The following is a 12,500-nucleotide window of genomic DNA, read 5'->3' as shown; positions in this document are numbered from 1 at the left end:
TATATATATATATATATATATATATATATATATATATATATATATATATATATACATATAAATACATATATATTGGATTCGCCATATATATGCTCGATATCCCTTATTGTCAGATTTTCCGTGTGTGTGTGTGTGTGTGTGTGTGTGTGTGTGTGTGTGTGTGTGTGTGTGTGTGTGTGTGTGCGTGCGTGCGTGTCTGCAACGCGAGGCTCCACAGCACGAACCATCGAACCGATTTCGATGAAACTTTGCCAACATGTGCATTATGGTCTGGGAATGTGCGCGTTTGAATTTCGTTGCCGAGCAACCACCCGTTGCTGTGCAGCGGCCGAAAAACCACGTACAGTATTTTCAATACTTGTCCTTCAGTTTTGAATGTAGAGAAACGAGACTCGGAATTAAACACTTCGAGATATTTAGAAAATTTTACTCGAGCCGATTTTTGATTGAGGTTTTATTTTTCAAATGGTAGTCCTTCAAAAATCAGGTGTCTATTTACCATCATTTTTTATGAGGGGCTTTGGAAAGTGGACGTGGTTGATGAAAAGTGGGAGTGGTGTAGGAAAGTGGGAGTGGTGTAGGAAAGTGGGCGTGGCTTATGAAAAATATTGTGTGGCTCAGGAGGTGTGGTCAAACAAGAGCATTGAGAGAAGTTTATTGGGGTGTGTGTGTGTGTGTGTGTGTGTGTGTGTGTGTGTGTGTGTGTGTGTGTGTGTGTGTGTGTGTGTGTGTGTGTGTGTGTGTGTGTGTGTGTGTCTCTGCAACGCGAGGCTCCACAGCACAAACCAGCAAACCGAAACCATAACTGAAAAGTTTTTTTTTCTCATTGTGATCATGTAATTTATTTTGCCTTCCTACCTCTGGTATAGAACCACGGTATCGCCATTGAATCTTGAAGAACACGTGTCAAGTGGCTTCACCAAGCAGTCCATGAAACGGTTGAAGAAACTTTTAAAAGCGAAACGTTTAATTTTTATTTGTATTTATCTATGCCAAAGTGACAGGTCGTTTATTGGAAGAACAAAACAGGGAAAAGTCATGGAAATTAAAATTTCACATTTTCAGCAAGCCAGCCACCGCCTGTTGCCCCGCAGAGCAGCAATTGGCCAACGCATGCGAGTGACCCCTGAACTTTGTTCAAGTCGATTTACATACAGTATTCAGTGATAGTGCGAATGTTGTAAAGCGCTCACCAACAGCACTCCAACAAAATGGTTGATAAGAAACAGTTCGCTTGGCACGCGATGAGCAATCACCGAACCGTCACAGTAAAACATACACCTCCCGAAGACGCCCAAAATGTCAAATATGTCCGAATTGGACAAATGAACACTTTTCCAGGAGTCAGAACTACTTGTAGGTTTGATTCTGGAGCTTAAATTTTGTAATTCTGCTTCGTTCAAGAGGTTCTCGCAGTGATCGCATGTATGGAAATGAAATAAAGCAGCAAATGCTGATGTCTCCAGGCGTTTGTAAGCATAGCAATGTCCCCAGCTATTCGTAGCTATGATGAACAGGCATTCGATAATATTGGTGAGGAAAGTGAAAAAAACCTTTAACATTAAGAAATCATTGCAGCCTGTTCCAAGTCAATGCAAGGCAAAGCAGGCCAAAAAACATGGTGGGTTCAGACCCCAGCGAGGTTCCCGGGGATACGCCTTTAGACCCCATAGAGAGCGGTGACCGAGGATGGGCCTGATAAAGGATATGATTAAATAAGGCCGTTAATTATCTTCAAAAGGGGTGTTTTATTCAACCCAAACACCCAATTTTCAGTCTTGCACTTCCTTGGACTTTTCTTGGTATGTATGCAAAGTTTCACGCTGCTAGGTTTTATGGTTTTTGAATTATGGAGGAGACACACTGACACACTGACACACTGACACACTGACACACACACACACAAACACACACACACACACACACACACACACACACACACACACACATACACATATACACACACACACACATACACACATACACACATACACACATACACACATACACACATACACACACACTGACATTTATTATTATACATAGTAACATCGGCTATGTGGCCATGGCCAATGCGGGGGGTGGGGGGGGTGTAAATTCTCGATGTAAATTTGTACCATGTAGCGCCACCTGGTGGTAGTGGCAGAAGGTATTACAATTTCCATTTTTACGTGAGCAACGCTGAGGTTACAGCACACTTCACACAAGTAAATTTGTCTACCTTCTCTTCTCTACCCCTCCACCCTCCCCCCCCCAAAAAAAACAAAAAAAACGGAGGGCCTGTCAAAGCCTGTGATTGTGTGTGAGAGATTTTGAACGGGAAGGAACATCAGGCCGAACGGGGGGGGCAAAGGGAGAGAGGGTGGGGGAAGCGAGACGGGGAGAGGGAGTATTGGTTAAAGCACTCTGCATAAATTTTATAAATCTGTCTTCCTTTCCTTCTCGCCCAAATTTTTTGGCACCCACGACGACTAACTGGTCCATCAGTGAAGCGACGGCTAGCCTCTACTGGTCATGTAATGTAATTTTTGGAGAGTGAAGAACTAGCTTTGCTGGTGATGGCTGGTGTCAATCTGCGTCAACCGACAGGTAGAACAATGGATGAAAAAGGACGTTGATTGAGGTTTGATAACCGCCGTGGGAAGCAAGGAGAAGCTGAAGTTTCGGACGTTAAGACTTCTTCAGAGCAAAAGAGCCACACTAGGCAAATACAACCTCTTTGGCTGTAACGAAGGGTTAACACTTTAACCGTCAATTTCTTGCTTCCCATTACAGTTGACATACCTGACTCAACGTGCTGTTGATTTAATGCTATGTTCGTGTAATCTTTGTTTTTCCATTTTTTAAATTTTTTTTAGCTCAACACGTGAAATGAAATTTCTTTTAAAAATAATTTTTAGCAACGTAATTTACAATAAAGAGCCTCAACTCAAAAGAGACGTTCAGCACTGTCTGATGTAAGTAATTTTTTTTAAACTTTTGATTCCACAGTCTGTTCTTTGTGTGAAATTGGCAACCAAATTGTGCTTCAATTCACAAATTTTCTGCTGGGTGCTTTTTGATGTGCACCATCCTTCACCTCCCTCCATCATTTACTTCTCTCCACCCGAGATTAACAGGAAGAAATTGTTGCTTAATAACAAGCTGCTTCAACAAAAAAGAGCAAATTATTAAATTTGAAGCCAAATACTTTGCTGCATCTCTTTTGCTCGTAAAGGGACTTTAAAATCCCTAACCTTCCATATTGTTTCTGCTTAATGTCAATGATACTTGATTAAACGATTTTCCTTGTGCAAATGTGTTTTACAAATCATCCACATCATCTAAATAGTGCAAAACAAGCTATCATGGAAATGCATCTTGATTAAACTATTTGCATAATCAAGGAAACCGATTAGTGGCACTTACAAAAAAGAGAGCATTGGTTCTTTTCACCTTGTTTCTCCCATCCAAAGCTTTGATACTTATCAATGTAATGATTAACCTCAAAGCTAGTGAATTTATGAAAGTACAGTACTGTTTATGGTAAACTTATGGTGACTATTAAACCTATCACATTCATCTTCCAATGCATTACAATTGTATAGCATGTGATAATTTACTAAAGGTTTGAAAGTTATCATGTAAAATGCGATATGCAGAAAAATGAGAAGGTTTGAGAAAAATGCAGAAATATAGTAATGGCTAAGCAGCCAAGTGTTGAGATCTCGACCTCTGATTTGTGGAAATTGATTACGAAGGAGCTCTATGACTTTGGAGAAAAGGCAATCAGATGAGAATAAAGTATTTTTTGCCAATGTATTTAGTTGATTGTTTGTTTCAAAATAATGGCTAAAAAGAATTATGGTAGATTTCATTTTGGAGTACCCAAGCTTGCTAGATTTATTTTTTGAGACGTGTGGTCCTTGCAGGTACAGAAGCCCATTGTCGACAGGAAAAGCCTGCATTTGGCATGCTCCCGATGGGTGGCTGGCATGAGGAGCATGAACACAATCTCCCTGAGGCTAATTTGGAAGCAGGCAGGAGGCCAAGCAGCTAAGCCAAAGGCAGTTTCATGGCTAAAGGTATTATTAAGGGCCAAAAGGTGGGATTCAGAGAAAGCCAAAATGTGTGTAATGTAGATATGTAATGCTAACTTGATTTCTGTAAATCTCAGGATTGATTCACATTGAAATGTATTGTGTAATGGAATATATATATATATATATATATATATATATATATATATATATATATATATATATATATATATATATATATATATATATATATATATATCTCTATTATAATACCAAGCTTGCACACTAAAAACTCGGCTCGCCGTCACACGATCCCTATGAAATTGCTGTGGCACTTAGCGGACATGCCGACAATGTTTGGGAAGTCTTGGCGTTCTATAGTACCACTTGCATTTTGCACAATGCGTATTTTTGTCATTCCCAGTGTACGGTCTGTCGTCTGCTACCAGCTATGTTGTACTGCTATCCCGTGCATGTGCACTGGTATCGCTAGTACATATATATCCTATAGAAAGTCTCCACCCCTTTTCAACATTTTCAACTTTTGTTCCCTTTTGCCTGGAATTAAATTTCATGAAATCGGACTTTTTCCACCTTTTATTTATATATCGTAACCCACAACGTCCAAGTGAAAAACAACTTTAATTAAAAAAAATTAATGAAAAATATTGTTACGTTTTAGGGGGGGGTATGCATTCAAAGGGTAATTAGGATGTTTAATTAGGTATGCCATGCTGTTCGAGTTTACCAGGATCTCGATGTAATAAGTAGCAATTCAGTGGTGATAAGTTGTCTAGTAAATGTTCATTTCTTCAAGGGGGGAGATGATAATTGTCACGTAATTAGATAGGGACACGGGATAGGGTAAGTGTGTCTGCGTAAACCCCTTTTTGGTATTCTCTGGAGACTGGCCGTGACGTCACAGGACAGTGCAGCGGATGGCTCCGCCCCGTGATCACGATTGGCGGAAGGCGATGGCGGTGGGCCAATAAACGGCTCGATTGAAGTGACGAGGACAGAAGGATAAAAAGGTTCTGTTCGGGGTCGAAAAGGAAGAAGAAGAAGATTACAACCAAAAGATCGTGGTTTTTTTGGTGTGGAAGCTGTGGCGGCAGAGAGCGTCCTGGTTGTTGTGCTGAATTGATCGTGTTCTTGATCGTGTCTGGGAGCCTTGCCGAGCCTCGTGCCTTGCTTTGGTTGGCTCTGGGGTTCTGCTGACTCGGAGTGCGGGGTCGGGCGGCGGGCGGACCTGCCTCCCTCTCCTGCTCGCGGCTTGGCGCCCGAGCTGGTTCCCTGGCGGCTGTGGGCGGACTTGGGCCAGGACCAGGAGGTCGACAGCACCGCGGTTTCTCCTGCCCCCCTGACGAGAGCAAGGCCGGCTCGTCCGACGCCGATCCAGGGACAGTTGCGTCCACACCACGGTCCAGCCTGACCACCAGAAATAGCTACGTTGTGTGTGTGTGTGTGTGTGTGTGTGTGTGTGTGTGTGTGTGTGTGTGTGTGTGTGTGTGTGTGTGTGTGTGCTTGGCGCCTTAGAGGGATTGAGAACTGTATATTCATTGGAATTGTCTGTGTTTTTCCCCACGCCCGATCCCACACCATCCCGTCGAATCGCCCCGGATCCTTCCTCTTGCCGAGTCTTGTTATTTCTGGTAATAATAAAAAAGAATAAACATCATCAACTCAGTGAAAAGCGACTCCTGCCACCTTCCTCGTCCCGTTTGCGGTAGAGCGATTAGAACCGCCATGTTTGGGTTATAAATAAATAAACCGCCTCCATCGTTTCGGCTCATTCTACGTTGGCGGGACTGTTCAAGTCCCGTGGACGTCACATTGGTGTCAGGAGTGGGATGTTCGAACCCCTCTAAATTATATACCAGGATTAAAATCTCGCCACGAATTGGAATCTAAAATCACTACAGAAAAGCGCGCGAGCGCGGGAAAATTTTGGCGGGATTTTTCAAATTTAAATTAATTGGCGGCAAACGGGACTTCTGCACCATGGCGGATGTGCAGATGTTTGAGGAGGAAGGCCACGTGTCTGGCAGCGAGTCGGGGGAAGAGGGGAGAGATGGGGGTAGGGTTGGAACCTCCCCCATTCCGAGCGTGGACCGTGTTTCATCGCCCGTAACGGAGCCGGCAGCGCCGGAAACCGGCACTATGACGATCTGGACAATGTTGGAACGTTTAATGAGTGCAATTACAGCACAGGGGGCAAAAATGACGGCACAAATGGGAAATCAATTCGTGACACAGAGGGCAGAAATGACAGATCAATTGGGGGTAATGGGGGTACAGTTGGGTGCACGGATTGATTTAATGAGGGATGAATTGGGGGAAAAGATGGAGAAAATGAAAACTGAGATGCAGGAGTGTGTGGATGTTAAATTGGGAGAAATACAAAGTAAATTCGAGGATAGATTGGAGGAAACAAAGGTAGAAATTACATTGGAGGGGGAAAATATACGGAAAAAATTGGTAGATAAAATTGATGCAACGAACATTCGGGTTGATAAAGTGGATGAAAGCCTGGAACGTCATCGTGCCTGTGTGGATGCTCGTATGCAGCTGCAAGTTGAAGAGTGGGGAGAGCTGAGGAAGCAAGGGATGAATTTGGCGGAGGAGGTAAAAGCATTGGAGGCTCGTTTGGACGAACAAGATAAAATTATGAGCCAAGATGAAGTCTTGGATAAAGGTCTGGTAGAGCCGTCTTTTGTAAGTAGAGTGTCCGGGTTGGTTGAGGAGCAGCTACAAACTCGCGACGGAGCCTTGGAGGAGGTTGTGCGGGCCCAGAAGATCCTGCGGGAAGAGGTGAATCGGTCCATTCAACGTTTTGAACAGGAGGCAAAATTGACCCATGAGACCCTCACCACAAAACATCTTTGGCCACAGTGGGCTCCGAAATTGGATACGCAGCCACAAGGGTGTTTGATCCCTGGGCAGGATTCGGACAAGGGAGAAACTGAGAAGCGGGCCACCGTAAAAGTGATCCCCCTGGTAAATTTCGACGGGTCAGGGAGCGTTGAAGCTTTTCTGACGCAATTTGAGTGCATTTCCCGACTAAACGGGTGGAATGAGCAGGAACGTACAGGGAATTTGGTGGCAACGTTGCGGGGACCAGCCGCAGATGTGTTAAACATGATCGCGGAGGGATGTTGACCAGCTCCCACATTTGCGAGGCGTTGAGCCGTCGGTTTGGGTTCGCGGCAAACTGTGATCTGGTGCGGGCTCAGCTCCAGCACCGCAGATTAAAGCCGGGTGAGACAGTGCAGGAGCTGGCACAGGACATTTACCAATCAGTCAGGATCGCGTATCGGGACCTTACAGTGGAGGCGTGGGACAGACTGGCACTAGAGAAATTTTTAGCTGCTCTTCCGGACCCTGAGGTCCGAGCGCTAGTGGAGCTACAGGATCCACCCAGCGTTCACCGAGCGGCTGAGTGCGCGGCCAGGCTGGCCTCGTGGAGTCGGCCGGGTCGGGTTCCAGAGAGGCCATCGGTGACGATCCGACAGGCGGAGATCCAGGATCAGGGAGGGGGGCTGGGAGAAATTGACATTACCCAAATGTTTCAGGAAATTTGCCAGAAACTGTCAAGTTTGATAAAGGGTAATCCGGTAGTTAGTGCGCCAAAGCGGCGGGGTCCAGCCCAGCCAATAGAGCAATTTGATTATGGCCGAGGGGGTCCGGAACCGGAAGAGACATTTCACCGATACTCACGGGGGCCTTTTATGGGGAATTGTTTCCGGTGCGGGCGAAGAGGACACGTGCAACGATATTGCCGGTACCCGGCGATGGAGGGACCCTCCAATAGACTTTTAGACTCGGAGAGGGTGAATCCTCCTGCTGAACCGCCAGGTCTATCCGAGATGCCCTTTCATAGGTCGGGTCCGGAGATCACTGTCGGGGGTCGGGGAGACTAGATCGGGCTGAGCATATAGGGCCATGCTCGGCTGCTGACATTGTGGCGAAGTGCCTCCTTTGGTGAAAAATAGTGAATTGTGGGAAAATTGGCATGGGTTTGTAAGTTCTGCTGGGTTTTAGAGTGACAATCGGGACAGTGGGTAATTGGAAACAAAGCGGGCACGAGTGGCTGTCCAATAGCTGGTGCGTGGATCGGGTGAGAAGTGCTTTGTGAGTTGTTTTAAGTGAAGAAGTGAAATGTATGGTGCACACATTGTTTTTTTTTATTGGGCATGGTGTGGTAACAGGGAAGGTCATGGTCGGTGAAGTGTTAGAAATGCAGGTGTCACATGTAAGGCCAATGGGGTGGGGGAGTCATGTGGGTTTTGTGGGTGGGGATGATGTGCTTGTCCACAGGGATTGCTGAAGCTCACGGTGAGCGTGAATTGCGACCCCCTTCAAGGAGATTCACCACCTGGTGGCTAATGGTGACAGTGTCTGGAGGCAACTGGGAGAGGGTCTGGTTGGGCGACCAAGGCGGGTGGGACCTTGGCGACCAAGGAAGGCCAGAGGAGCCAGTGAGACCCCTTCCAGAGTGTTGTACGGGATTAGAGCTGATGGCAACCAGGGGGGAGGGAATCAAAGGGAGCGGGGCGGAGAAACGTCTGGGTTGGACTAAAGCTTACCTGTGGGCATGGTTGCACCTGAGATGCCCCCATCATCTTGTGGTAACCCACCCCACGGCCATGACGGGATTCAGCCTGCATGATTAAAATGAGGACCATGACCTAGAAATGTGATGATGACCCTGGTGTGAGTGTTGTGAAGATGTGTGAGTCCCACCCGATCCCGCAGAACTTGACAGGTGCAGCAAGGGCATGATGTCCGCATAATTTTGGGGCAAGCAAATTTGAAAATTGGCTCCCCAGGTAACGCTGGGTCTATTAGCATCCACTGGGGGAGGCGGTCAAGTGTAAATATCCTGTGAATAGTGTCGTTAAGGCTTAGAGTAGGAATGTAAAGTATAAGTGTTGTGTTTTTGTGAAACCTTTTGTTTCCCCTCCCCAGATCACTGGAAGAGTGCTGGGCAAGAGCGATGATCTAGAAGATGGAGTGCAACTTCGCTCAGTGCTCTCATGAAATAAAATAAAAAAAATAAAAAACGAATGATTGTTTAGGCGAGGATAAGGCCATAAGGGGGTCGTACATTAAGCAGGATAGGTAAGTTAGTTGCGACTCGCTGCCCATTGCCCCTCCTACTTTATTTCGTTAGGTTAATTAGGTGTGAGTCAGTAAGTGTTAAGGCTGGTACGGTAGCGCCTGTGATATACCTTGCAGGAGCTGCAGTACCAGAGGAGGGGGCAGTGTTATGTTTGAGGGGGGGTATGCATTCAAAGGGTAATTAGGATGTTTAATTAGGTATGCCATGCTGTTTGAGTTTACCAGGATCTCGATGTAATAAGTAGCAATTCAGTGGTGATAAGTTGTCTAGTAAATGTTCATTTCTTCAAGGGGGGAGATGATAATTGTCACGTAATTAGATAGGGACACGGGATAGGGTAAGTGTGTCTGCGTAAACCCCTTTTTGGTATTCTCTGGAGACTGGCCGTGACGTCACAGGACAGTGCAGCGGATGGCTCCGCCCCGTGATCACGATTGGCGGAAGGCGATGGCGGTGGGCCAATAAACGGCTCGATTGAAGTGACGAGGACAGAAGGATAAAAAGGTTCTGTTCGGGGTCGAAAAGGAAGAAGAAGAAGATTACAACCAAAAGATCGTGGTTTTTTTGGTGTGGAAGCTGTGGCGGCAGAGAGCGTCCTGGTTGTTGTGCTGAATTGATCGTGTTCTTGATCGTGTCTGGGAGCCTTGCCGAGCCTCGTGCCTCGCTTTGGTTGGCTCTGGGGTTCTGCTGACTCGGAGTGCGGGGTCGGGCGGCGGGCGGACCTGCCTCCCTCTCCTGCTCGCGGCTTGGCGCCCGAGCTGGTTCCCTGGCGGCTGTGGGCGGACTTGGGCCAGGACCAGGAGGTCGACAGCACCGCGGTTTCTCCTGCCCCCCTGACGAGAGCAAGGCCGGCTCGTCCGACGCCGATCCAGGGACAGTTGCGTCCACACCACGGTCCAGCCTGACCACCAGAAATAGCTACGTTTTGTGTGTGTGTGTGTGTGTGTGTGTGTGTGTGTGTGTGTGTGTGTGTGTGTGTGTGTGTGTGTGTGTGTGTGTGTGTGTGTGTGTGTGTGTGTGTGTGTGTGTGTGTGTGTGTGTGTGTGTGTGTGTGTGTGTGTGTGTGTGCTTGGCGCCTTAGAGGGATTGAGAACTGTATATTCATTGGAATTGTCTGTGTTTTTCCCCACGCCCGATCCCACACCGTCCCGTCGAATCGCCCCGGATCCCTCCTCTTGCCGAGTCTTGTTATTTCTGGTAATAATAAAAAAGAATAAACATCATCAACTCAGTGAAAAGCGACTCGTGCCACCTTCCTCGTCCCGTTTGCGGTAGAGCGATTAGAACCGCCATGTTTGGGTTATAAATAAATAAACCGCCTCCATCGTTTCGGCTCATTCTACGTTGGCGGGACTGTTCAAGTCCCGTGGACGTCACAATATAAAAACTATAACATCATGGTTGGTTAAGTGTCCACCCTCCTTATAAAAGCAATTGTAAATTCACCTTCAAAATCACATACCAAGTTAATTAGCCTCCATTTGTGTTAAATTGTAGTGATTCTGATTATTTCAAAATAAAATCAGCAATTCATGTAGGCTTCCTCTGCTGGATAGTGCATTTCACAGCAAAGACTCAACCATGACTACCAATGAGCTTTCAAAAGACCTCTAGGATAAAGTTGTGGAAAGGCATAGATCAGGGGATCAGAATAAAAATATTTCTAGGGCCTTCAATATCCCTTGGAGCACAGTCAAGACAATCATGAAGAAGTGTAAGGTGAATGGTACCACCAAGATACTGCCTCGATCAGGCTGTACCAACTAACTACACGACCAAACAAAGAGGAGACTGATCAGAGAGGCGACCAAGAGGCCTCTGGAAACTTTGAAAGAGCTACATTCCTTTATGGCAAAGACTGGTCATTGTGTGCATGTGACAATATTCCAAGCACTCCACAAGTCTGACCTGTATGGTAGGGTGGCAAGAAGGAAGCCATTACTCAAAAAAGCCCACCTGGAGTCCTGTTTGAGGTATGCATAAAACCACTCCAGAGATTCTGAACCTTATTGGCAAAAAATTTTGTGGTGTGACACAACCAAGATGGAACTTTTTGGCCTAAATGCAAAACGTTACGTTTGTTGCAAACTCAACTCAACACAGCACATCACTCAAAGAACACCATCCTTACTGTGAAGCATGGTGGTGGCAGCATCATGTTATGAGGATGTTTCTGATCAGCAGGGACAGAGGCACTTATCAGGTTAAAAAGGAAAATGGATGAAGCAAAATACAGAAAAATCCTCGGGGTAAACCTGCTGCCCTCTGCAAGAAAGCTGAAATTGGGTCAGAAGTTCACCTTTCAGCATGACAGTGAATCAAAGCACACAACCAACATTGCACTGGAGTAGCTAAGGAACAAATAGATAAATATCATAGAGTGGCCCAGTCAGAGCCCTGACCTTGATCTAAATCCAATCAAAAATCTGAAGCATGATTTGAAGATTGCTGTTCATCAAGGCTCCCCATGCAACTTGACTGAGCTTGAACAGTTATATACAGAATAAGGGCAAATATTGTCCAATGAAGGTGTGCAAACTTGGTGGAGACCTATCCCAACAGACTCTCAGCTGTAATTGCTGTCAAAGGTGCTTACACCTCGTATTAACTGATGGGGTGCACACTTATCCAACCAAGATATTCTCGTTTTGTATTTTTAATTTTCTGAAATTTATAGAATTTGTTTTTGTAACTTGGAAGTTGTGGTTTACGATGTGTCAATAAAGGTGGAAAAAGTCTGATTTAATTTCAGGCTACAAGGCAACAAAAGGTAAAAATTTTGAAAGTGGGTGTGCACTTTCTATCAGCACCATACACACATTTGTACATATACTGTATATGTACATATGTATGTGTATATGTGTGTGTCTGTACATGCACATGTAGTGTGTATGTACATTAAGCTTTCTGATACAATGGATTACGATTCTCCCTGAAGGGGAGTGTTGGATTGCATCAATAGATAAGATGAATGATGGATTTTATCAACGACCACTCGATAAGAGTACGAATGTTCACCACTGTGGGTAACGTGGTGTGTACCTTATATTTTGAGTGTTCACCCCTCTGTATATTTATTTCCTCTGAGAAAGGCCAGCCTTCGAAACATCAGTTGGATCCCATTTTCCAGAGTGGTATACGTACTCCAATCAACTTTTAGCTGATACTAGACGACCCGTGAACCTGTTGGGTTCCGTTGTGACAGCGGTTGACCAAAATAAACATTTCAAAAAAAAAGATAAAGATAGCTCCAGCTAACTATACCGCTGAGGTTGTTTTCATTGATCAAATTCTCCTGAAGAGTATTTGACTGAATCGGGAATTGATTTTTTTATTAATTTTTTTTCGTTGCCCGATTT

The 12,500-nt window shown here is 45.4% G+C and overlaps 1 protein-coding gene across 5 annotated transcripts in view; it reads left to right on the top strand.

Moving 5' to 3' along the window:
* The window catches only part of ATG9A (autophagy related 9A), an 83,184-nt gene that overhangs the window by 70,488 nt on the left and 196 nt on the right, over positions 1 to 12,500 (top strand). For all 5 annotated transcript variants that reach the window (XM_085873823.1, XM_085873821.1, XM_085873822.1 and 2 more), the window contains 2 exons: positions 3,912 to 4,064; positions 8,988 to 12,500. The exon at positions 8,988 to 12,500 is cut by the window's right edge. In XM_085873823.1, coding sequence (XP_085729949.1) covers positions 3,912 to 4,039 — 128 coding nt within the window. In that variant the 3' untranslated portion in view covers positions 4,040 to 4,064; positions 8,988 to 12,500. The remainder of the gene's footprint in view (positions 1 to 3,911; positions 4,065 to 8,987) is intronic.

This window comes from Eptatretus burgeri, chromosome 3, assembly GCF_056783735.1.
Source record: "Eptatretus burgeri isolate ZD-2024b chromosome 3, Ebu_testis_v1, whole genome shotgun sequence".
Taxonomy (NCBI): Eukaryota; Metazoa; Chordata; class Myxini; order Myxiniformes; family Myxinidae; genus Eptatretus; species Eptatretus burgeri.
Note: the sequence above shows the minus strand (reverse complement) of the source record. Positions and strands in the feature narration are given on the sequence as shown.